This window comes from Pavona decussata, unplaced genomic scaffold (assembly GCF_977016875.1).
Source record: "Pavona decussata unplaced genomic scaffold, jaPavDecu1.1 SCAFFOLD_140, whole genome shotgun sequence".
Lineage (NCBI taxonomy): Eukaryota > Metazoa > Cnidaria > Anthozoa > Scleractinia > Agariciidae > Pavona > Pavona decussata.
In genome coordinates, this window is record NW_028145553.1 from 703,111 (window position 1) to 729,557 (window position 26,447).

The window sequence follows — 26,447 nt, forward strand, 5'->3', positions numbered from 1 at the left end:
AATCTCCTCTCATTATTTCTCTTCCAGATCGGAGAAGCAGGACAGTGTTCAAGGCGAAAATTCTCGTGTTAGGACCTTGTGAGGTATTTTTTTCACGTTTAGGAACAAGGATATCTGTGCTATGTTATGTAAAAAACATATTAGTAATTTTAAATGGAGAAAAAACGATGTTAAAGTGGGTATATACCTGCTTGTTTCATATAAACCATGCATGTACATGTAGTTGTTTTATTTTCATACGATGGCTGTTTGTTTGATCCTTGCAGAGCGGTAAAAATATAATTTCCAATTTCCTTTCCGATGCTACTGAAACCTCAGGAGGAGAATACCATCCTACCCAAGGTGTCAGGTAAATTATGAAGTTTAATAGTTTCAATGCTGATAGATATTTTAATTTGCAAATTCTGATATCAACCAGCAACAGTAAATTTGTGTTGTGTCATGGAAACCATATAAACTAAACTGAAAGATTAATTATACCAACTTAACCTGGTTATTTTAATTGTTTCTTTGTCACATACCCTTCTTTTGAAACTTGGTAGGCATTAACTGAAAGAAGTTTTTCCTCTGACAGAATACTAGAATTTGAGTGCAATGGGATAGAAATATCACCTGGAAAAACAGCTAATTGTGAAGTGGAGTTATGGGATAGTAGTGGGAACCACAAGTGAGTTGTATCAACTAAAACTATCATTGTTTTAAGTAGAGAGTTTTAAGTTCTATTTTACATTCCAGTAAATAGATAGTCACTTGACATGAATTTAACAAACTTAACCGTTTTACCTACCCTCAGAGAACAAGACACGATGATATTATTTTATTGAATTCAATGTACCTTTATCCCTAGAACTGTCAAACAGTAGAACAAATTATGGTGCCAGTTAGTCTGGCCTCATCTGCAATTTGTGAGCGTGATAATGTTTGGTGACCCCCGCCCCTTACAATGTTCAGCCTTAGTAAGAAAAATGAATGTGTACACTTTAGGGAAACACTGTATGGGGGAGGGTGTGGATTTTAAAGGATTTTAAGTGGATAGTTGGGTCACACTAAATTGCAAAGTAATAGCATAGCAATTGTACTTTGTAACGGTTGCCTCAAGTTGTGTTGTTCTTGATTGTAGATCACTTGGATTGTTTTAAGATCTGCCACTGTCCTGGCACATAAGCCCCTTACAGAATGTGTGTTTTCTCCTGATAGCTAAATATTATACACTGTAGATGTACATGCACATGTAGAAATTATGTATAATTTATATTTGTAATGTGTTGTAATAGAGATTGTTTACCAGAAACCTGTGGGATTTGTTTCAGAACATTTGCTCACTATTCATACCAGAAATGAGAATATTTTTTTTTGTTAGATTTTCTACCTGCTGGCCAGCTTTCCAAAAGGACACCAATGGAGTTTTAATTATCTATAATCCAGATCAAGCAAATCACGATAAGGAATTGGAAACCTGGTGAGAAAAGATTGATATTTAAAATACTTACTCTATGTCCGATATCTAAACAACTGTATGTTTGCAGAGATAGTGAGAGGCTAGTGGTTAGCTTGTCCGTTATGAGGGAAATAAAACACAGAAATATGTGGATTTTAGAATGAGATCAGAGATGTTGTTTCAGTTGACTTGCTTTTCCTCTCATCAAGGACTGGGAAACTCTTGTTTTGGTGTCTAGACGTGATGTGTGATGCCTACAGATATATCAAAATGATAGCATTCATCTTCCAGTTGCCATCCTTGGGTGGTTAATGCTGTTATTGATCTAAAGGTACATGAAAGCTGGCTTGAGCTGTGGTGTCTCTTAAAGTGATATTTCCCAAGATGTGTATTATTATTAATAATAATAATAATAATAATAATAATAATAATAATAATAATAACACTTTATTTATATAGCGTGATTTCCAGCGATGTCCAATCGTGCTTTACAATTACAGCAAATAAATTTCATTACACCATACAATACTGAATAAAAAAATAATAGAAAAAAAACACATTTACATATTTAGGTCTAATATTTCTAATGTACAAAATGTCTAAATGTGGTATTTAATTCTATAGAATTAACTTTCCTAAAAAGATGAGTCTTAACGTTTTTCTTAAAAACATTCAAGTTGTCACAAGATCTTATTTTAAGTGGCAGGGAAATCCACAGTTGGGGTGAGGCTACTGAAAAGGAGCTTAATCCATAACTACAGAGTTGATATATTTCCACGTTAGCAAGGCAGTTACTGTTTAAAGATCTTAAATTAAGTAACTCGGCTCAACCTGTCTCTCTCCAGTAGCAGTGTTAGGCCATCTTCATGTACCAAATAAAAATTGTAAAGCTGATTATTTAAAATCCTGTAATGGTCCCACAGACCATATGTAAAGTGCAATGAAAATTGTGTCAAAAGGATATTTGGATGCTGTGGTTGAATTGATGATTGAGAATTGTTAGTACCACCTTTGTGTCAGGTTATCAGAATTTGTTGAAGACTGGGATGATGGGGTGAAGTTTATTATGTGGACTTTATTAGGTTGTGTAAATTTATCTCTGACAGTCTATGCTTTCTTAGGTACACACAGTTTGTTCAAGGACAAAACCTCAAGGATTCTCAGTGCATAGTGTTTGCTCATCGCCGGCCTTCAGCTGCTGATTTGACAAGAACGCAACTTCGTAAGTTGTTTCTTTGTTTAAAATGCAGTTGAATCTGGTCTGGTCAGTGCAGGTTAGAGTGAGAGGATGGCTGGAGGTACAAGTCCTTTGTACAAACACAGTCCTGAAGTCACAGACGACTCTCCACGCCCTTTATGTCAAGAAATGATAGGGTATGGAGGGCCAAAACAGTTTTCTACTCAACCCCCCACCCCCCCTCTCCACCTCAATCCCACCTTTCTTGCTCTTGCTCCAAAGACCAACCTTACTGGTTTGTATTTTCCACCCCTTTCCCTTCTACATTGAACCTGAACATATTAAAATGCTGGTATTGTTAAACAGTTTTGTTTCAGAGAAGCAATTTTTAACCTCTTCACTCATCTGCAATATTGTTAAATTGCTGTTTTAGAATTTTTTATTATGTGTACATATTAGTTTCAAGAATCTTTATTTTTTCACACAGCCTCATCACTGTCCAGAGTGACATGTGTGCAAACAAACCTGGATGAAGAACCTGAAGCTGTCAGGGATGAATTCCACAACTTTTTGGCAAAAGTAATCAGTAACTGGACTGATAAACGAGACCAGGAAGAACTGAGTATAATGAACACATGATGTTGGGGTTAATGTAGCAATTGAAACTATTTATTACCTAGTGACTGTATATAGCTAAAGCTTATGTGTACAAAGTTTTGTCAACAATATGAGACATTGTTTCCTTGCTCATTTAAAAGGACCTCTCATTATTATGGACATTTTATTTGGTCATAAAAAGTTCATTTACCATAATACATGTATGGACACCTCTATTTTGGCAGGTCTCTGTTATGAATTACTTTTTAACTTATTCTAGTGAGACAATAACTAATTAAAACTCTACCTTGGTAATATGGTACATCCAAAATACAATATCCATCTATTTTTAGTGTATTTCTTAGGGAGACCTTTTTTCACGTCCCTTTTATGGACTTTCAACCAGTGGGAACACTGTCTGTTGTTCATTCTTTTGTCCTTTCTACCAACCATGCAGAGTAAGACGTTGAAAATAATAAGCAATCATCCATATTTTCTTAGAGACACGATTGATGAAGGCTCTCTCCCAGTAATATGGACACCTCTATTATGTCATTGTGAGCTCTGCTGTTATGGATTTTCAACTTCTCCTAGTGGGAGTAAAATTCAAAAACGCTCTACTTTGGCAATACAGTACATGATCATCTATAATACAGCTCAGCATCTTGCTTTCTTTTTCTTGTGAGACCTAAATTCATGAAGACTCTGTCTTAGTTGTAATTGGATGTCCCCATAACATGGCAAATTTAACTTGTCAGTAATATGGCTCATCCATAACAAGGCAACTCTCTATAATATTTATGGACATTTAACTTGATGCCAGGGAGACCAAAGTTGTTAGAAACACACACTCTACCACACATAATACAGACACTATTAATATTACAATACAAATACACAGGCTGGTTGCTTTAGTGTCTGAAGAGCAACTTCAGTTGGGGTTTTATGAGTTTGAACATTCACTGCAGCTGAATCAGAGTCTGCCATGTGATGGGTTTAACTTTATCAACAAGGTGGAAAATTGTTGGATTGGCCACTTCAAAGTGGCAGCCATTAATAATGGTACAGCTTTGTGGCATGTGCATGTAACATGCATACAACATGTCTAAAAGATACCCATTCTTTTTTGTAAGGGTTTTCATGACTATATCATATTGGACAAAGTATGTTCAATCTTCCTCATTCTGTTTGCTGTGGTCTTTTGTTGTGCTGAAATCCCATGGGGATGAACTTTTACTAGCATAATTATCCTTGATACAGCCTGCCTTCTTTCAAGACCTCTCTATGTTTAGCTTAGTGATGGGGTTGCCTCCCCACCCCACCCACCTTCCTGTCAAATCAGGACATTGTGCACATGTTCGGTCCTTTGAATACATTAATGGATAAGGGGGTTAAATAAATCAGTAAGACAAACTATTTATGTACAATTTTGTTTTGTATATATGAGAGGATAAATTATTAAAACATACTGGTTATCAAAGTTTTCCTTTCACAGCACTATTGTAAGTTATTATTATTATTATTATTATTATTATTATTATTATTATTATTATTATTATTATTATTATTATTATTATTATTATTATTATTATTATCAACCGTTTAGTATGAGGGTGTTTCCCAGCAATAGTTGCTTTACATGTCAAACAATTTTTTTTGACATTATACCATGACTTTACAAGTTGTGGTGATATGGGTGATATGGGAGTTGTTCCCTTAGATAAAAGCACTCAGGGCACAAGGCATTCTGGGCCCAACGGTGTGCTTATCTTAGATGAGGCAAAGCCAGCTTAATCTGACCAGTAAGTTGTTTTAAGACCCTCCCTGTCCAGGCTTCAAACTGCAGCTGGACTACTACACCAGTCTGGAAACAACAGTCTGGTGCCTCACCATTAAGCTGACCAGGCAGCGGTTATGCGCCGATCAAATCGAAACTTCAACATCCCCCCCCCCCCCCCGGGCAAACCCCGGGCATTTGACTATTTTCTGTGCCCGGGAGTGGGGAATTTGACGGGTAAGGCCTTCCCGGGGGTGGGGAATTTGACCTTGCCTGGGTGGGGTGGGGAAAATTGAACCGGAAGTGTCAGGTTTCAAATCGCTTTTTTGGGAGGTCGCCAAAGTCGCTAACAGCTATAAACACGTGTTTGAACGATATGGATGAGAAAAGGAAGAGATACAGCATTACAATGAAAGCTTACAAAAAAGGTCTTCAAAAGTGAGAGTGCTTAAATATTAATTATTTTCATAGATTGTATGTAAACAATGTAGATTTTTTATACAAGGAGTCAAGCTGCGGCTTTGTCCCGCAGTGAGTAGTGAAAGAAATAAACACTGTCGAATGAAAAACCGCTTTGGCTTAAATTGCAGAATATCCTGCCACTCGAACAACATTCTACGTAGCCGGCTAACTAATTAATATGTATTTCTATGCATTTGTGTCTGCAGAGGTTTTTAGAATAGCCATAAAACAGCAGTGAACAGTTAAAGAAAAAAAATATTGTCGAATGAAAAACCGCTGCTTTGGCTTAAGCTGCAGAATACCCTGCCACTCGAACAGTCTACGTAGCCGGTATCCGGTCACCTCGCCACCAGGGAGTCTCGCCTCCAACCAACTCGCCACCACGAAACCATCTCGCCACCAGCCAACTCGCCACCAAGCGAAGTCTTCTCTGATAAGTCTTCTCTGATAAGTCGAGGAGAAATAGCTGTTCGGGGACTATAATTTTCATCGATTCGCTTGTCTGTATGCATATTACGACCTTTACCGAAGCGATGTCTAGGGAAGTTACTGACGGCATTTTCGAAACTCGCTGTGTTGTGCTTGTAATCTCGAGAGCGAGAAACTGTAAGCTCAGTGTGAGAAATCGAGAACTTGCTTGCTGGAACTGAAGCTTTCGTAAGCTTTCTCTAATTCAACTTCACTGACCGCTTGCTTAATTGCTTTTTCGTAAACAGCCCAGCGGAGCCAATCGAACGTTCAGTAATCGTACTCCAATCGTTCGATTGATTTGGATTGCGTTCGGCAATCGAACATATTCAAACTCACCCCACTTCTTTAATCGAACAGAATCGAACTGTAGACCGAAAGAGCTTTGTAATTCATTCCAATTTAGTTTCAAACAGTGCGTTGCGGGTCAAATAAGTTATGTTCAGTTTCGATTATATTCGATTGCCGAACCAATCGCAAAACAATCGAATGTATCTCAGTCTTGTGATCAATTTAGCTTCTTGTATGTTTACAGCGTATTTTGTATTTTGATCTCAAAGGGCTTAAAAAAAAAGAACCACACAATTAACACACAAATTTGTATTGGTCATGACTTTTGAAGATTTGGTGGCCCCCCGCGGGGGGCCGGTGGCTCCTAAAGGAGCCGTTTTTAGGTTAAGCATCTGGTTCAGCATCTGGCAGAAGGGCCGTTGATGTAGCTACACAGCTTTAGAAGGCGGCGGGCTGAAATCTCGTCGGCGTTGTAGTCCTCCCAGTACTTGAAAATTTTAGACTGCAACAGGCGGTACTTTTTCCTCTGGATGCGGGACAGCTTGCCGTCAGACACCAGCTGTATATGGATAGATACGAGCCTAGCTTCCTGGTGTAACAGCTCCACCAGCAGGTAGAAGGGAAGGTGGACTCGGTTGTTGGCTCTTCGATTAAGACTGTGGTGCCACCCCTCGATGTCGTTGTTAGTTCTTATGGGCAGCATGTAGACGGACCAGCAGGAGGGAGGCCACATTGTACTTGAGACCCAGTTGTCTCCCACGTACTGCACAAGTGCTTGGAGGCTAGTGGTGGTGGCGCTGTCACTGAGCCGCTGGAACATGGGCGTGATGTCCGCTTCTGGCAAGAAAGGCAGCGCCATCAGCTTTCTGATAAACTTGTAGCTGAGGCTGTCGGTCCGGTATGCTGGTTCTAATCCCAACTCTTGAACCTAATCGAAAAACAGAAAAATATACCGTTAGAGAAAGGTAATTAACAACATTCTTTTGCATAGTGGAAATAATGTGACGAAATATGCTAAGCCAGGTGAATAAATGAGAATGACGTAATACATCATTCTCATTTATTCACCAGACTTAATTAAGATATTACTGATTAATACGTCTTTTTTTTCTTTGGTTTCTTACTTGTGTGTGTCTGTTATATTATTCTGTAGCTATGTATAAAGATGCTTACCTTTCTCCACAACGCTTGGGTCCAATGGAATAAACACCCTTGGAGGGAAACGTCTGGCAGCAACTCCCTGAAGACTGTCCAGAGAGCACGCTCGAAGTCCAAAGTTATCTTTCTGACCGCTGGTGGCGAGGGAAGTAGACTCAACACTTCTCGTAAAACAGCACGGTAGTCCCGTTTTCTTTTTCCGGACATCACGACAAACAGAAGAGGGACCTGTTTCGCCTGCTCGCCGCTCCTTACAAAGGCGTTGATGGTAAACAGCTGACTGAAGGGCTGGCGACAGAGTTTGAGGCTGCCATCCACGTACCAATTTTTTGCTTGGACAAGCTGCTGGAGTTGCTGATTGGCTGCGAACACCAAGTGGCGCTTGCTACGGCTGCAAATGTCGGCCTTAAGGAACCCGGTGGGGATGTTTTCCTCCGAGATCTCGAACTCCAGGTCGGTCGGGTCTTCGGGTCGAAGCTGCTGTCGCAGTCGGTTTGCGGCTCTTGCCATGTTCTCTGGTTTTGGGAGGGAAGGACATGGATTTTGATCTATCTGCTCATCCAGCAACACTTCGTTCACAATAGCTGAGGCCGGCCGGAACAAGTTCTCTCGTGCTACCTGTCAAAACAAGGATAATATATAAATTAACAGTGTAATAGAAACTTACAACTTTAGATTGGCTTTGTTCAACCATTACATAGAAGAAATATTTCTCCAATACGGACCTCACGCTAGCTTAATAACATATTTACATATATACTGTACCTGTTTCACGCGAGACTGGATCTGGGTTGACGCCAGGACACCAAATTCACCAGGGTGGTTGTGGCCATGCAGTCCCGGGAAGAAGGCACCGTCTCGCTGGATCACTGAGGCTTTACACCGGTGGTCTTTTCGGCGCACGATACACTGAATAACTCGGAATGAACGCACTGAAGATTACGATTTGATTTTGACTTGTTGTGGTTGCTGATTAAGCTGATATGAATAACCCTCAATAAAGTGCCCCTTTTATACGCTTCCCTAGGATCAAAATTTTCATTTCGAATAAAACACGCAATTGGATTGGATAAATCGTTTATCTGACAAACAATAAGCCTGAAGTGAAGTGTTAACGAATTAAAATTCTCACCTCGAATTAACATACTTCACACATCGTTTTGTTTAAGTTCAGACATTACGAGTGGGCGCGTGGGCTTAAAGCGTGCGAGAAAAAAAAGTTAGGTACAAGACTGCGTTGAGTTTAACTTATATTTACCTCGATCATAGTTTACTATGATGCGACAAATCAAGGTTGTATTTAGAGTGCGGATCGAACACAACTGACGTTCCTCTTAGTTCACTGTTTTCTGTTGGGAGGCGGAAGGGGGGGTGGGCGCATAATAATATTGAATGAATACGGTATTCTTGTTCTAACGAATATAAACATACGTGCAATTTGTACTTTGTAGGTAAAGTAAATGTTAGGCCACATTGTGTGTGGGTTTACAGTGTAAGGTCTGTAAGGGTGCAAGAAAAAAAATAAACTTAAGCCGCAAATTCGGGAAACTGGATCGAAATCCACCAATCACAGCACACAAACCCGACCCCATTCAGCCAAGCGTTGTTGTTTTCTTAGAGGTTCGCAGCAGTGATTGACGGCTGGGTGAATAGCGTAAAGGTTGGCTGAATCTTGAACTTCAGAGTCTGCATGTTATTGAAAGACGCAGTAACTCGATCGTAGTTAGTCTACTAATTGGCCCGATGAGTTGTAACTAATAAAGATTATTTGCGGAGTATATTTGGGTAATAATAAATTAAATATACACAGGTAAGTGGGTCATTATTGCTACTCGGTCATATTTGCGATGAAATCAAAACAGATACTCTTACTCGTCGTTCTGATCGATAATATAAACAGTACTCAGAATTTTCACTCGAGTAACACTCGTGGAGTAACAACCTAGACTCGATCTATCATGTAAACAGTTCATCGCCTTGATCGATCGTACGAGCAGTATTCGATCATACTCTATCGTGACCGTGAACAGTCTGATCGTTTATGTGAGCAACTGAACTTACACTCTATGTGGTTTAGTGTTAGATTTATTAAGTGCATCGTTGGTGGCCAGAAGGCTTCGCTTGGTGGCGAGTTGGCTGGTGGCGAGGTGGTTTCTTGGTGGCGAGTTGGTTGGTGGCGAGACTCCCTGGTGGCGAGGTGACCGTAAACCACGTAGCCGGCTAACTCATTTTAAATATGTTATTATGTATTTCTGGTTATAACAACCTTTGCCGTGTTTCGCGATCTAGTGGAACTAAGGGAAAGTAATTATAATCTTCGAGGAGACAAAATCTTGACATTACCAAAAGTAAATACGACTAAGTACGGACTTAAATCACTCAGATACGAAGGAGCCAACCTGTGGAATAAACTACTGAATGAATACCGAAAAGCGGACTCTTACAAACTGTTCAAGAAACAGATATTAGATACGGATTTGGCCGGCCGCTACATGTTGTAATCAAATGCTGATATGTTTTAAAACATTTTATACAATTTTATACTATATATTCAATAATCTTAGAAACATTGTAAATAGTATCTTTCTCATCTTTTTCAGTATTTTCATTTATCATTTTCATTACTTTTTCCTTTTATTATTATTATTACTATTTTATTTTGTGACTATTCCTGTAAAGTAGCTGGTTAGCTAAGTGTTTAGTCACGTTAATAAACTTACTAACTTACTTTTTACTTCGGAGTTAGAACAGTTTACACTTGCTGATTGACATTGTCCGACTTAATAAATTCAATTACCAATCATGAGTTTCAATATTAAAGTTGTGGTTTTTGTAGTAACTCATGACAGGAGCCGACAACGATTGTTCTTTAGGACGGGCATTTGACAGACAAATCCGACGATAAGGTAGGGCATTTGAACACCATTTGGGCCCTAGGGGGCGGGAATTTGAACGATCCAATCTTCAAAAGTTCAAATGCCCGGGGTTTGCCCGGGGGGGGGGGGGGGATGTTGAAGTTTCGAGTTGATCGGCGCATTATTTCGTTATTGCTTCTTTTATTTCAAAAGATTGAAGTCCAAATGCAGAAATAAAAGTTTCATACCCACTCCGAACTGACCATCATCAAACATAATAACATCACACACATTTAACAACAAAAGTTATCATTTATTTACTCCTCACTTAATGGTACATTACAAATTTACTTGCAAGTAAATATAGAGTTACTTATGTCACAAAACATTCTGTCCCTTGTAATGTTAATTTCATTACACTGACATGTTAAAAACATTAAAAAAGAGTGAAAACACTTGAAAACGTATTGTACAACCGATTAACTGATTTACAAGCCCTAGCTTCACCCTACAATGTACTAATTTTCTTAAGCCGCCTATTTAACAGGATTCAGCTGCTTTAAAAACAGTAATACAAGAGACAATAAATTTAAGGAATAATCTCGGCCTTTTAAGCCCCTTAAAAACATTTCATTAACAAAACCGGTTACAAACTACAGTATTAATTAAACAATAAGCTAGATTACTAGAATGCGATAAATGTCATATAACATTTTAATTATTAGTTTAATTTTGAACTGCCCCACAGCACATTCATTTACAAAATTAGTCTGTTGTCCAAGAAAAATAATCAAATAAAAGACATCACTTGAGATGTTACCCGCTACTGATCTCTACGAAACGCTACACATATAACTATTATTAAAATCGTCTTTTTATACTAACAAAATTGCAGAAATTTCTAAATCAACAATGAGTATTTTATCGATGTAGTTTCACAGGTGAGATTTTATATGAGCTCAAATATCTGGATTCGGTTGTTGTGTCTGTCAGACACAACTATCCTCCCATCACTAAGATTTGCTGTAGACGCTGGATAATTAAACTCTCCTTTCCCACTGCCTTTTGTTCCAAACTCTGTAACAAAAAATCCGATCAGCTCGAACACCTGAACCCTGTGATTCTCTGAATCACAAACCATCACATGTCCGTCTCTGTTAACCGACAAGTAACAAGGCCAATCAAACTCACCCTCCTTGTTCCCTCCCTTACCGAATTTAAACTCAAAATTTCCCTCCAGATCAAACACTTTAATACAGTGTTTAATCCTGTCTGAGACTATAAAATATCGCTCCGTCTGGATACAGTGACAGGGATAGGACAAAGAGCCTTGTCCGCCAAATTTACGTTTGAACTGCCAACAAGGGGAAAATATCTTAATTAATTGGTTACCTCTATCGGCAACAATAATATCACCGTTACTGGCGACAGATAAACCATGAGGATTCTGCAGCTGGTGATCAATGTTTCCTTCGTCACCAAACGTGGTACGAAACTTACAATTCCCACGGAACACTTGGACCCTGTTGTTGCCAGAGTCCGCCACCAGAATGTTGCCATCGTTATCAAAAGCTATCCCTGTAGGGCAGTTAAATTCACCCACATTACATCCCTTTCTACCAAACGATCCCAAGTGGGTACCGCCACTACTGAATACTGATACCCTGTGGTTATTTAACTCAGTTACTGCTATTTGATTTCGATTATTCACTGCCACTCCACATGGACCATTAAGCTTTCCGACAGACTCACCGTATTCTCCAAAACATAGCACAGGTCTGAATCGCCTGGTTTGCACCTGAACCTCAAAAGAACTGCTTCGGACATGTTTTCCTTCAAACCTAGCAATTACTTTATTATTTTCTTTGCCTTCTGCACCTGATTGCTGCCTCTTAATTTTGTTAAAAACAGTTTTTACAGAACCGATTCCCTCAGTGTTTAACATGCTAACAAGTTTTATATTTTCAGTGAAACTAAACCGAGGGATGCGTTCAACGTCACTTTTACCTTGGACTCCGCGTTCCTGAAGGATTGTGTCAAATGTTTCATTAAATCCCAGGATTTCAGCGCTGGAGCTTCGTCTCAAAAGTTTTTGGATTTCCTCGATGGCTGATTCAATGATATGAAGTTGATTTTCAGCTTCGCTTTTTCTCAACGCGACACACTCGAGCAATTCTTTCGCTTGCTTATCAACTGCGCCAAAAATGTCCCGCTTCCTCGCTTCAATGGTTGCCATCATCTGATCTGCAGTCGCCTGCACTTTGCTTTTTAAGTCAGCTACTTGCACCCTTACTTGCACCTGAACATCAATGCTGTTTTGGTTGAGTTCACTGATTTCATTTCTCATTTCCTCTGCTTTGTTGTTAAGCGAGTAAATCAGAGACTCCATTTGTAACCTGTGTTCATTTGCTCCATCTTCAAGAAGCATCCTGGCGTGACCTTCGTGCTCTGTCAAAGCACAAGCGTTGCAAATGACGATTTTACAGTTCTTGCAAAAGAACTCCAGCGCGTTGTTTTCGTGGCGTTTAATCTGGCAAAACGCTGGTCGCTTTAGCACGTCTTCAATGTCGTGATCTTGAAAGTCTTTTATCGCCAACACTCGATGTTCTTTATTTGCTCGGATTAAGTTGTGTGGGGATATGCACTCTTCACACCAGAAAGCAAAGCACTGGAAACAGTAGAAAGAGTTGGCGCTTCTCTTGTCGCAGTTTCCACATTTCGCGCCAGTTGTATTGCACTCTTTAATGGCCAACACATCCAGGAGGCTGGTTATTCGGAAGTTGGTGGGAAACGCGCTGGGATTTCCACTTTCTGGGATCTTAATTTCCTTGCGACATTCTGGACATGATATGACATCTCGACGTGGACTCGTTCGATGAATCCCGTTCAGACATTTAAGACAGAAGCTGTGCAAGCAAGGCAGCTGTTTTGGCTCGGTAAAGGGGCACTTACACACAGAACAGGATACTTCATCATGAAGATTATGGAGCAAAGTCTTAATATCCATAATGAAGGACGCGAAGGTAAGGTTTGGAATTCAAAATGATGTAGTTTGGAGAACAATGAAGTTTTGTCCTAGGACGGGATATTAGTTCTTATCAAATTTTTAACATGGTATTGACCAATCACAGACCGTTAGTTGCAAGGCTTTGACGTTCATTGACACTGAATGGTTTTAAAAACATCCTGTATTTCTGAGAATTGCTGTGAATGGACCTAAGAAAACAAGAAGCTGTCCAGATGTTTTTATAATAGATTGCCTTAGGGAAATGCTTAAGAGGTTTATTTTTCTGTGCTTTATCTTCTTGTCAGAGTTTTCAACACCTCGAGCTCTGAAAGTTTCAAAGCTGACTTTCTTTAGGCTTTAACGCGAATGTATTAAAGCAAGATTTTAAATTCCCATATTACGCTGCCGAAACGCTAATAAAATCCAGCATCTTGAAAGCAAAACAACCTATCGCCTAAGAAAGTCGTTTTTTGACGGAGACTAACCTCAACACAAGTCAATGATTTTCTAAACACTCAAGCAAGCTAACCTGTAAAGAGGCCTTTCGGTGGGGAGTAGGGTGAAAATAAAAAGCCCCCCCCCCCCTCTCTTACCCCCTTCCATCCCCTCCGACGCTCATCAGAGACTTTTCTTTTCGTCCCATATACAGAAAACATTACTAATGAATACTGTATGTAACACTGACACGACGGCAAAGGACGACACGGCAGTTTGTTGTTGAAGAGAAACTGACAACAGTTCATTTCTATTTTGTTATTCAAAAGTTTCGTTATTATTACAAGCTTGTATTGTAAACAAAAGCGCTTTCTTTTGGCGATGTTTTCTGAGAAATCACATAAAGATTCTGTGTGCTCGAGACGCAACACACAGGAAAAAGTGAAATCATTCTATATAACACATATTTTTGCTGCGATTTTAGACGTCTGGTTTAGATTTTAAAAAATAGGAGAATGGAGTAGCCTGTGCATAGTTTTTGTTTTATAAGGGGGAGGGGAGGGTTAGTATAAAAGAAACCTCCCAAAGGTACGTACTGTAATTTAAATATGTGGGCGGTGCTCGACCATGAGGAGATACACTTTCAAAAACTACTTCATTTTTTCTGCAATACTCTCATCTCTCACGGAAGCCTTTCGTAAAGAAAACTTTGTTGCCTAGAGAACTTGTTCGCCAGGCCGCTTGCAAAAGATATTGGGTCAAGCTAAACGGCGAACAAAATTAAAAACTGTAAATTTGGCAATTGCAAGGCCACAGGAATAGACATTGACAGACGCCGTATCCGTTTTCAGACTAGGGGCCCGTATCTCAAAAGTCCCGGTAACTTACCAGGCCCGATAAGTGATTTTGGTGATAAATGTTTCCTAACAGAGGTCAGGTTTTGTTAGCTTTGAATACTAAATTTTAAATTTTACAATTCTATGAAAACATTGGCCAAGTACCATGTCTGTAATCACTGTGTAATCGGCGTAAAAACGTTTAAAATATATACTCATCGGGCCAGGTAAGTTACTGGGCCTTTCAAGAAACGGGCCCTGGATCATTCAGTCGGTTTTAATAAACTTTCTTTTTGGGGCGCTCATAAACTACCCAGGAGAATCAAAAGCCAATCATGGCGAGGCGTTTTGTGACGTCATTCCTTTGACTGAAATTCCCAATATCCCAGCAAGCATAGCGGCTGCGATCACTTGCGCAGGCGCTCTACGTGTTCTAGCTATTTGAATAAGATTTGTAAAATTGTTCAAAGAAAGAAAAACTCCTCTTGTAACAGCTTCGCTCAAGTCTTGCTACGTTCTGCTCTTTGAACTAGCTTGGTGGAGTGTTACGTTTTATTTATTTGCTTGTTTAACCGACACCTACCCACTGCCATCTTCGTCCGTTTCTGTTAAGCGGAGCTCTGTGTCACCTTCGTAATCGGCTCGCTTCTGTCCAAACCAATCGTATTACGCGAATTTTCAGGGTTAAAGTGGCAGATGGCCTTTGTGTACGTGTGTCATCAAAGAGAGAGCTCCATAGTGGCCACGTGGGTCATGGTCGTCACATCCCCAACAAACTGCTGCTCGTGTCACACATGGATATCACACAGTAACGCTAGAGTGCGTGACAGATTCTGTAGCCTACGAATACAGCCGCCTCTCATTCGCTCCCGCTACTACGTGCGAAACGTCTCTCTTCGCGTTTCGCGCGTAGTAGCGGGAGCGAATGAGAGCGGCTGTATTCGCAGGCTACAGATTCTGTGGTGGGTTTCACTTTCTGGTCTACGTTCAACGCCGCGCTTGTCCTACTTTCCATTGAACTTATCAGGAATTTCTAGTGCGCAAGTCAGTATCCATGGTTACTGCGTGCATAAGCGGGGCAGTTTTCTGTGTCCACCTCGCTGAGACAATAAGACTATGCAAAACAATTTGGACCTATTTTCTGGTCATATTCTGCTGCACTGAGGCTCTGGCTTGCCTCTTTGTTCCCTTAAAGCTTTTCATGATTTACTTTCGCCCGGGAAAAAGTCAGAGTCACTCCCACCAGAGACTGAACAACAACAACACCTTTATTACAACTAAAATGGACTGATTGCAATGAGGCCAAATCACAAGTAGCAACTGCTATTTTAGGCAGGTTAGTCGAAAAATATATTAATGTAGTCAACTAAATATTAAAAGGAATTAATTAACAAGAGACCGAAAACCAGGAATAATTAATCGAAAGGTTAAGGACGGAATATGGTCTTTTAGTGTCTTTGCTGACGTTCAACACTTACTGGCAACTGTAGACGGTCCGCAGCGTACCAGTTTTAGACAATCCATTCAATAACAGAAATTGTCGGAACCTCCCTCTGTGCGGTGACCTGACTGGACTACGGCCATTGTTCTGTCTCAGGAAAGGAAAGGTGAACTCCTTTTAAATAAAAGTAACGAATTTTTACGGGAAGCTCTGATCTGGCAACAAAACTATAACAAATTGTTTTGGAAATAACAAGTTAAGGATCCTTAACCTTAGATGTAGCGCCATTCAAGATTTTATGTTCTCACTACAGAAAAGCTTCATGTTCCTTACATCGCTAAATAGGGAACTCTTAAAACGACAGACGCCCGTGGGATGCTTTTACTTCGGGCGCCGTCATTCTGACGCCATTGCGTCTGTAATAACTAAAAACAATCTTCCGGTTCCAGCTGGAGAGAAGCATAAACAAGACAGAACAAAAAAACCAACTTCGCGATTTCGGTTGTTGTCCATAGCTGAAGAACGTCTGCCTTATTGTTTTCATATCAGCGCGCCACAGTCGTTCGACGCCATAAAATTAAATGGCTACGATACTCTTACTAAAGCAGGTGTCAGTTTCTTTCTGTTACGTATAGTCGTGTCAGCCACGCTAGCAAATTGCCAGTGATGCCAAAGTTCTGCTTTAGCTTTTGGATTTAAGAATCTTATGTGACACGATGTCAAAACCTTTCTGGAAATCTATAAAACCCACACCGATAACAAATTTCGCATCGACAGCTTGTCTCCATGTTACAGTTAAGGGTAATAATAAAAACTCTGTCGAGACCTAGTTTCGGTAGGCTCATTGATATTACTAACAAGTTGATTATTTCTAAAGAACATGTTCTAATATTGAATCAGTAATACAAAGATTCCAGGACCTTACTTGGTACACTCAACAGAGATATTGGGCGATAATTTACTCTGTCTTCATCCGTACTCGCTAAACGACAGGAAATACATGGGTCACTTGAAGTACCATCTTCTGTTAACAATGCGTTGCCCAGTTATTATGTGGATTACAGTCAGTACTCAGTTCAGCGCACATGGCGTACTTGGTAGGAAATTCACGAGCCAAAGTATAGAAAAGTTGTCATTTAGGTATTTAAAAGGGCGAGTCTTTCAAACTACCTCGAACAGACCGAACGAAAAAAGATAGAGTGTTCCTCTTGTAGGTATGAAAGGGGTACCATTTCCTATAGAAGGTATGGGAAAGGGTTACCTCTCCTGTCAAAAATGATATATAAAAGGGTAAGGGTTTGGACCTCGGAGCGGAGCCTTCCCGTATAAAACTTTCTTAAGTAACCCGTCTCCTCCGCTGGGATCTAAGGTAAAATATACTGGAAATGGTAACTTTTTCTGTTTGATTTCAGAGACATGTCCACTTTCAGTTCGAACAGCACTGTTTTAAAATGTGTTCCCGTTGTTTGAATTTAAAAAGGGAAATGCATTAACTAGTTATTGAAGGCCTACGAGCAAGTTCTCCTAGTATTGTTAACAATGTAAGCAATAAGTATTGTCAGTATTGTATTTATTGTTAATAGTGTAAACAGTGTTCAATATTGTAATTATTGTGTTATGTAAAGCAAATTAAAAAAAAAAAGTTCTCGTTCCTTAACCCCGCTTAGGTAACTTACTCCCATGCTACCAACTGCACTCTCCCAAAACTGTGCAGTAGTGATACCATTTAGTTTTACTAGGATAATTAAATGAGTGAGCATTGTGTAGCACGGAAAATGGTGAGATTTATATTGAATAACAAATCATTTTGTATGAACATCTTGGCTTCTTTCACGCCTGAAGGGTAAACTTGGATTACAGCTATTGGAATGCCAGGACAATAATTCTAGACTCTTTAATAGCTTCACAGAAAAATATTAGAAAATGCAAAAATTGCATTACTTTCCTTAGAATGTCCAAGATCACTTTTCTGCGCTGAGGACCGCTCACTTTTTAGGGATAGAGGGGGCTGGTGGGATTTGGGGGTGGACCACGCGAAAAGAAAAAAAAAGACTTTTGAGGGGTGCTTTCCCAAAAAAATTGAAGGAAAAGGGGAGAAGGGGAAGGCAAAATTCTGATAAGGAAATGTGGACTGAAAGTTTCACAAATTGATGAGGAATTCCCCTACTTTATTCACAAATTACAAACATCTATTATGTGCTAAAACAGTTCCAAAGTACATGTAACAATAAAACTCCTTAACAACATTTTTTTTAAAAAAAAGGAGACAGGCCAAACACGACTGCCGCTGGTCACTGTATGTACCTTACATCGCTGGACAAGAGAGCCTTCATCCTCTCTTGCTCTAGATAGTGTTTTCACTAATATGTTTTGATCAAAATGTGGTGAGATCTCTCTGCTGAATGGTGTTGTCATTTTGATCTCGATCATGAAGGAAAATACTCAAATTGACTGAATGGAGGTTTTCTTATCATTTGGAGCCGTTTGAATTAGTTCCTTTATACCATTGTGTATGCTAGCTCTGTGGCATTTGTTTAGATTTTTCGGCTCAGGTTAACTGCAAGATTTTCAGACTCGAGTTTCGGTTGTTCAGCAGACCTCATCAGTTGCCACTATAAGGTGGTATTTCTCGAATGATTCAACGATAAATCTGTTGCCACTTTTGAACTTATCGAAAGGATTGAACGCTCTTCTTTTTCTTCTAACTTGTTACAGTATAAAATACGCTATATAAATTTTATCGTAGAGAGGGGAGGTTATCCCCCCCCCCCCTAACAATCGCTTTTCAGGAGGGGGGGTTATTTGAGTAAATTTGCCTGCCTGAAGGATCATACCACTTCCAAATGACACTCCCCCAAATCCCACCACCCCCCAATATCCCATAAAAAATGAACGGTCCCCCAATTTTCCGTGAAGTAGTAAGGTAATTTTACAGAGAAAAGCGATAAATGTTTAGTTTGGCTCTCTCATGCTTGGTTAATTTTGCTAGAAGGACACGATTAGGGACAACTCATTAGGTAATTAATGCTAGCAATCAATTAAAGATTATTGGTTGATAATTTTTTTTTTTTTTTTTTGCTTTTCTTCTTATTTTCGTTATTCCTTCTTCTCTTATCTCAAAAGATTGAAGTCCAAATGCAGAAATAAAAGTTTCATTCTCACTCCAAACTGACCATCATCAAACATAATTACACCTCACACACATTTAAAAACAAAAGTTACCATTTATTTATGCCTCACAACATGGTATTTTACAAATCGGCTTGCGAGTAAATATAAATTTACTCATGCCACAAAAAATTGTTCCTTGTAAAGTTAATTTCATTACACTAGCATGCTAAAAACATTTAAAAGAGTGAAATCACTTGAAAGTATCTTGTAGAACAGATTTATTAACAAGCACTAGCTTCACCCTACAATATGCTAATTTTCTTCAGCCGCCTGTTTGACAGGATTCAGCTGTTTAAACAGTAGTATAAGAGACAATAAATTTAAGGAATAATCTTGGTCTTTTAAGCCCCTCAAAAACATTTCATTCACAAACCTGTTACAAGCAAACAACATACAGTAAAAACCCACATACAAGAACACCCATTTTCGGGATTCAGGCTGATTGGGTTCTTATATATCGGGTATTTCAGGTGAAATCAGCCTGAAAGTGTTCTTAAGTGTTCTTAATTTTTTACTTCTAAAAAAATGTAAGGGATTTACTAACTATGATGAAATACATAACAGAAAGAACAGAAGAGAAAAGATACAGATTGGAGAATAAGTGACCTACGGAAATCTGATGTGCAAGATTGAACGGCAAAGGTACTTTGTGTATTCAAATTAAAACAAAGACGATAGAACTGCATACATGTTGCATGTTTTTGTGTTTTCTCCTTATCATTGCCCTGTCTATTGAAAATAAAGGATGTGACTGACACTTTGACGAATGGTGACATTCATTTTATTGCATATTTTTTATGTAATTATAAGACTTTTAATTCCAAATACAGTCGTTGTACATTTGCTATACACAGCAAGTGAAATTACTAGCATTTATACAGAGATCTCAGTGCAATACCATGGTAAAGGTACAGACACTGTTTGTTCTATTAAACTGAAAAGGGAAGAGTTTTTATATATAAGAACAATTTTCAATTTTCAAGCTGAATGTGTTGTTATATATAAACCTCCTTTTTTATCAAATTTCAGCCTGGTTGTTCTTAATCCACATGTTCTTGTATGCGGGTTTTTACTGTACCTGTTTCGTCAGGGTTTCGTACTACAATATTAAACAATTCAACATATAATGTAGATTACTAGAATGCGATAAATCTCATATAACATATTAGTTTTGAACTGCTCCATGCAGCACATTCACTTACAAAATCTCTGTTCCCCAAGAAAAACAATCAAATAAAAGACATCACTTGAGATGTAACCTGCTACGGACCTCTACGAAACGCTACAAATATAACTATTTCTAAAAATCGTCTTTTCATACAAAAATAAGAAAAATTTCTGAGTCACCGATGAGTATTTAATCGATGTTGCCAGGTGAGATATCAAATGAGCTCAAATATCTGGATTCGGTGATTCATGCAGTCACACACAACTATCCTTCCATCACTAAGATTTACTGTAGATACTGGCCGATCAAACTCTCCTTTCACACTGCCTTTTGTTCCAAACTTTGTTACAAACTTTCCGCTCAGCTCGAACACCTGAACCCTGTTATTCCCTGAATCACAAACCATCACATGTCCGTCTCTGTTAACCGACAAGTACCCAAGACAATTAAACTCACCCTCCTTGCTCCCCCTCTTACCGAATTTGAAAACAAAATTTCCCTCCAGATCAAACACTTTGATACAGTCATCACCCCTGTCTGAGACTATAAAATATTGCTCCGTCTGGATACAGTGACAGGGAAAGGACAAAGAGCCTTGCCCGCCAAATTTACGTTTCAACTGCCCGCGAGGGGAAAATATCTTAATTAATTTGTTATCCTCATCAGCAACAATAATATCACCGTTACTGGTGACAGATAAACCTTCAGGATTGTGAAGCTGGTGATCAAGGTTTCCTCTCTCACCAAACTTGGTAAGAAACTCGCCATTCCCACTGAACACCTGGACCCTGTTGTTATCATGGTCCGCCACTATAATGTTGCCATTGTTATCAAACGCTATCCCTGTAGGGCAGATAAATTCACATTGATTACGTCCCCGTCTACCAAAAGATTTTAAGTGGGTACCGTCACTACTGAATACCGATACCCTGTGGTTATTTAACTCAGTTACTGCTATTTCATTTCGATTATTCACTGCAACTCCACATGGGAAATTAAGCTTTCCAACAGACTTACCGAATTCTCCAAAAGATAGCACAGGTCTGAACCGTCTGGTTTGGATCTGAACCTCAAAAGAACTGTCACGGACATGTTTTCCTACAAACCCACTAATTGCTTTATTATTTTCTTTTCCTTCTGCACCTGATTGCTGCGTCTTAATTTTGTTAAAAACAGTTTTTACAGAACCAATCCCCTCAGTGTTTAACATGTTAACAAGTTTTGTATTTTCAGTGAAACTAAACCGTGGGATGCGTTCAACGTCACTTTTGCCGTGAGCTCCTTGTTCCTGAAGGATTGTCTCAAATGTTTCATTAAATCCCAAGATTTCAGCGATGGAGCTTCGTCTCAAAAGTTTTTTGGTTTCCTCGATGGCTGATTCAATGATATGAAGTTGATTTTCAGCTTCGCCTTTTCTCAACGCAAAACACTCCAGCGATTCTTTCGCTTGGTTATCAACTGCGCCATAAATGTGCTGCTTTCTCGCTTCAATGATTGCCATCATCTGATTTGCAGTCGCCTGCACTTGGCTTTTTACGTCAGCTACTTCCACCTGAACATCAATGCTGCTTTGGTAGATTTTGCTAATTTCATTTCTCTTTTCCTCTGCTTTCTTGTTAAGCGAGTTAATCAGAGACTCCATTCGTAGCCTGTGTTCATTTGCTCCACCTTCAAGAAGCATCTTGGCGTGTCCTTCGTGCTCTGTCAAAGCACAAGAGTTGCAAATGGCGACTTTACAGTTCTTGCAAAAGAACTCCAGCACTTTGTTTTCGTGGCGTTTAATCTGGCAAAACGCTGGTCGCTTTAACACGTCTTCAATGTCCTGATCTTGAAAATCTTTTATCGCCAACACTCCATGCTCTTTATTTGCTCGAATTATATTATGTCCTGTGATGCACTCTTCACACCAGAAGAAGCAACACTAGAAACAGTAGAAACAGTTGGCGCTTCTCTTGTCGCAGTTTCCACATTTCACGCCAGTTGTGTTGCACTCTTTAATGGCTAACACATCCAGGAGGCTGTTTATTCTGAAGTTGGTGGGAAACTCGCTGGGATTTCCACTCCCTGGGGTCCTAATTTCCTTGCGACATTCTGGACATGATATGACATCTTGACGTGGACTCGCTCGATGAATCCCGTTCAGACATTCAAGACAGAAGCTATGCAAGCAAGGCAGCTGTTTTGGCTCGGTAAAGGGGCACATACACACAGAACAGGATACCTCATCATGAAGACTATCAAGCAAAGTCTTAATATCCATAATAAGGGACGCAAAACGGCGATTGCGATGGAAGTTTCTGAACTCAAAATGATGCAGTTGAGAGATCAACGAAGTTTTGTTTTGTGACGGGATGTGCTTTTTTTTTATAAGACTTGTTGTACTACCCTCATACTAGTATTGACCAATCACAGTGCGTCTATGAAAATGTTTTGACCGTTTAAAAGTATCCTAAATTTAGGAATTGTTTTATGCGCTGAAGAAAGCATGACCTTTTAAGAAGCTTCCTGAGTGTTTTGACATGGGATTGCCTTAAGGGGAATGTTTGAGAGATTTGATTTCCTGCGTCTGTTTCCTTTATTCTTTATACTTTTTATTTTTAGTATCTAGACTAGCAGTAATCATAGATTACAGAGTGCGTTCGACACCTTTAATTCAACAAATTTGGCAAAATCGTGCAACACTTCCTGTTCGTTTCAATTTGAGTATTTGTTGTTGTTATTTTTGTTATGTGGCTTTTTCCTGTATATTACCCAAAACTAGATTTTTTTAAGCAGAATATTTGAAGTTTTCTTTTTAAATTAATAACTGTGTGATCGGAAAAACGTTTCGTCCAATTTTTTTGGAATTGGTGAACAAATGGAAAGAGATACAACAAAACAGTAGGAATTACTTTCCTTTGTCCAATTGCAGCCCCAAGTTGTGCGATTGTACGGCCTTCTGCGTGACACTTTTTTGCGTAGCCTTTTCGTACTTTTATATCTGTGCGTAATGTGTAACTACCAAGGTGAAATATTTGCAATAAACGTAGCTGAGTTTAAAATTTAAACAGCCATGTTGTTGAATATAAAAATATTTTAAAATATAAAGTATTTCGGGTCCGCCTGTTGCGTCACACTGTCCAACTTTAAAATAACGCAAAACATTTTCGGTAAAACGCTTTGAATTTTTGAGAAAAATTAAATTAACAGACCGGCATACTATTTTGGTCTTCTACTCAAAAGACATTTCACCAAAATGCCGCAAAACATACGCGACTATAAGCCGTAAAAGTGTCGAACTAAAGCGAGTAATTTGCATACAGTTTCTGATGCGTGTATACACTCGATTGCAAAAACGTCGACACCTAAAAAAGCATAAACTGTGAACGATGAGACCCAACGGATTTGAGGGTAGTGTTGAAAACTTGGCCCTTGTTGCCCAACTTGGCACTTTGGGAAAGCTTGAACAGTTTCCATCATTCACCACGTGCAACTAATTTTGGTTATCAACTGTCGCACGAGAGTAGAATAACATGCAAATAAATTTAGTACACTTTATACCCATAAAGCCACTCGGTCTCATCGTTCACGGGTTTATGCTTTTTAGGTGTCAACGTTTTTGCAATCGAGCATATTACAAATACTTTTGTATTTCGATCTAATACTTTAAACGTAAAAGTCTATTATTGAAACCTCGTAAAGAGCGTAAACTCATACCAAGACAAAGCTGTTACCGTATTGTGCTTTGTAACTTATCCCCGGCTTGCGTCGATGTTCAGATGGTCTGAAAGAATTGATAAATCCTTTGAATTTGAGTTGTATGACACGAACTCTGCTAATGTCGATCGATATTCAGATATCAGTGCTTGTTTTGTCTGATTGAGCACGACAACATGGCTCTTCTTTATCGAAGGTGGATAGTTTGAAAAACATAACCTCGCAGCAACAGTTTGGGGAACTGAAATTCACAGAAACAGCTTGTCAAACACGAAGAGTCAAACGTGACTCTTTGAAACTCACTAGAGAACAACGTGACTCTTTGCACGAGCGAAATTGAAGCCGTCAGAAGCCATTAGTAGTTTCCCGGCCGAGATCGGGCCGAGAACCGAGCGATGCCCCTGCAAAATTCTAGCCGGGTGGAAATTTGGGTGTCCTTACAGGAATTTCTGGAATGACAAATCGTCTGGCTACAGATTAGGAATGGCGTTCTCCTACTTCAAACGCAAAAGTCTCATTTGACAGAAACACGTTTCTGGTTGCTCGAAATGATCGTTTTTAAACTTCTAGCCTATCAAAAAAATCTTCCGGTAGAGAGTAGGGTGAAAAGAAAAGCCCCTCTCCGGCCGGCCTTCCTTCTCGACCCCTGTAGGAAAACCATTACTATACTACACTGAATTAGCTTTCCAGGCCATTGATATAACTGAAAGCTGATTTTATGGTAAAAGAAATATACATTTTGCTCTACTATTTATTGCTGCTTAGATCATGATTTACGGCATGGGATTCGGTGCTTTTATTTTCGTTACGCAAAAAAAAAGAAACAGTTATTGAGTTTACAATACTATATGTAAGACTTCTTTTATTTCATGTCTCAGAATTATGCAGTTTTTTTCAATTGAGTTCAATAACCACACAAACAGTTCAAAAAACCACACATCAGTTCAGTGACAGTAGACCTCAGTTGTAAGAACAATTATAGAAGAAGTGTTTTTCTATTTTATTAGTTGTAGGACAAGTTGGAGGAGAGGGGTGAGGGTTTTACGGGGGGCGAGGTCCAAATTTAGGGAAGGCAGAAAGTCAAATAAACAAAATGGTATCTATATATTTACAAATTATGGTAACAGGCTTCCATGGGCGCATTTAAAAGTTTATTGTCCATTTATCCATTGCTTGTCATTAGAATCATGTTTAGCATCAGCTCTCTAAGAATGTAGCTTTTTCTTGTACTTAGCTGCTCTTCCTGCCTTTCTGTCTTGCTTGTGCGTCAGACCAATGGAGGAACAACTGAACAAACCCGAAGCGCAAACGAACGAACGAGCAGAAACCCGAGCGAACAAACATCCGAGCGAGCGAACGGATAGGGTAATGACCGAGTTAACGACCAAACGGTCCAACGATCGCCCGCCGGCGAAAACGAGCGAACGAGAAACCGAGTGAACGAAACCGCGAAAGTAGATGAACAGCTGAACGACTGAGTGGACAGCTCTTTTGTTTGCAGGATTCATAAGCGTGTAAAAGGATTGATTTTCCGATACTCTAATGCAAACTTAAAAGCGCTTAACTTTTCGGAATGAGTGAGAAGCGATGTAGCTTTAAGTAAATATTGAAAATCTTACGCACGTATTTAAGTGAGCTCACCAAAAAGAGAATTAAGAAACAGCATAGATTGACAAAAGCAAAACAAAGCTCCGTCTGCTCAGAAGGTCTGTCATTATCGTCAGGGGCACAGTGAACAGACCCGGTAGAGAAAAACAATGAAAAACACGAAGGAAATATGTAAGCGTCGGCAAGGGAGGAAATTTTGAGGTTTTATCCTTTAAAGTTTACTTTCTTTTTTCCCCAACGAGGGCGTAAATAAGTCAACCGAGGGAAAAGGTTTTGATTTCCAATCTTACGCTGTCAAAACACGGAATGAAATCCAGCTTCTTGAACTGAATCCAAACGACGAAATCTCGTTTGACGAGTTTGAATGAAATTAGTATTCAACAATCGTTTAACTTCTAGCCTGTGAACAAAACCTTCCGGCGGGGAGTAGGGTGAAAAGAAAAGCCCCTCTCCGCGGCAATGAATTACAATGAATTGGCTTTCAAGGATATGTATACAGCTATTTCAATTAATGTTGTCGGATTAAGCTAAAAGACAAGACTGCAATGTTTTGTGGGATTATTTTTTATGAATAATTTCATCAAAATCATCCATGCACGTGCAGGTCATTGTACTGCTAATTACAACCTATTGTTTTCTCCAGGCATGACTGATTTTGATGAACTTATTCATAAAAATCCCACGTAAACTTTCGGTCTTGTCTTTTAGCTTCATGCTTTGAACCGACAACGTTAGTTGAAATGACTGTATAACTGAAATGCTGATTTTATAATAAGAGAATTATATTATTTGTTCTACGTACTATTTATTGCTGATTAGATCATTTATGGCATAGGACTCAGTGCTTTAATTTTTGTTACGC

General features: G+C 39.2%; 5 protein-coding genes and 1 long non-coding RNA gene across 9 annotated transcripts in view; 2 read left to right on the top strand and 4 right to left on the bottom strand.

Moving 5' to 3' along the window:
• The window catches only part of LOC146466828 (E3 ubiquitin-protein ligase TRIM71-like), a 68,701-nt gene extending 55,049 nt beyond the window's left edge, over positions 1–13,652 (bottom strand). Inside the window, exon 1 of the mRNA XM_085126785.1 lies at positions 10,975–13,652. Coding sequence (XP_084982911.1) covers positions 11,173–13,230 — 2,058 coding nt within the window. The 5' untranslated portion in view covers positions 13,231–13,652 and the 3' untranslated portion in view covers positions 10,975–11,172. The remainder of the gene's footprint in view (positions 1–10,974) is intronic.
• Positions 1–21,962, bottom strand: part of LOC146466834 (uncharacterized) — a 39,836-nt gene extending 17,874 nt beyond the window's left edge. Inside the window, exon 1 of the mRNA XM_085126790.1 lies at positions 20,316–21,962. Coding sequence (XP_084982916.1) covers positions 20,496–21,962 — 1,467 coding nt within the window. The 3' untranslated portion in view covers positions 20,316–20,495. The remainder of the gene's footprint in view (positions 1–20,315) is intronic.
• LOC146466827 (E3 ubiquitin-protein ligase TRIM71-like) overlaps positions 1–26,447 on the bottom strand; it is a 216,952-nt gene that overhangs the window by 55,049 nt on the left and 135,456 nt on the right. Inside the window, exon 3 of one of the 3 annotated variants that reach the window (XM_085126782.1) lies at positions 20,316–20,423. The exons of the other annotated variants lie outside the window; for them this stretch is intronic. The gene's annotated coding sequence lies outside the window, so the exon portion shown is untranslated. The remainder of the gene's footprint in view (positions 1–20,315; positions 20,424–26,447) is intronic. 3 annotated transcript variants of the gene reach the window in all.
• LOC146466836 (intraflagellar transport protein 22 homolog) lies at positions 18–3,900 on the top strand (the record flags this gene model as incomplete). Its single annotated transcript, XM_085126480.1, has 6 exons — positions 18–83; positions 267–349; positions 575–667; positions 1,361–1,459; positions 2,560–2,660; positions 3,103–3,900. Coding segments are annotated over 6 exons (594 nt in total), but the record flags the coding sequence as incomplete, so codon positions are not given.
• Positions 5,786–8,097, bottom strand: LOC146466837 (uncharacterized). Its single transcript, XM_085126806.1, has 2 exons — positions 7,384–8,097; positions 5,786–7,138 (listed from the first exon to the last, which is right to left on the bottom strand). The coding sequence occupies exons 1-2, from the start codon at positions 7,876–7,878 to the stop codon at positions 6,608–6,610; spliced, it is 1,026 nt and encodes a 341-aa protein (XP_084982932.1). The 5' UTR covers positions 7,879–8,097; the 3' UTR covers positions 5,786–6,607.
• LOC146466838 (uncharacterized) overlaps positions 19,054–26,447 on the top strand; it is a 40,870-nt gene continuing 33,476 nt past the window's right edge. The window contains exons 1-2 of one of the 2 annotated variants that reach the window (XR_014867915.1): positions 19,054–19,509; positions 20,204–21,526. This is a non-coding gene — a long non-coding RNA (uncharacterized LOC146466838). Of the gene's footprint in view, positions 19,510–20,203; positions 23,287–26,447 lie in introns of those variants that run through there. The other variant, XR_014867916.1, reaches the window with a different exon arrangement.

Coding starts and splice junctions, on each gene's coding strand:
- LOC146466837 (XM_085126806.1), bottom strand. CDS start 7,878: ATGGCAAGAGCCGCAAACCGACTGCGACAGCAGCTTCGACCCGAAGAC. Junction 7,139..7,383: donor CCCAAGCGTTGTGGAGAAAG/GTAAGCATCTTT, acceptor TTTTTCGATTAG/GTTCAAGAGTTGGGATTAGA.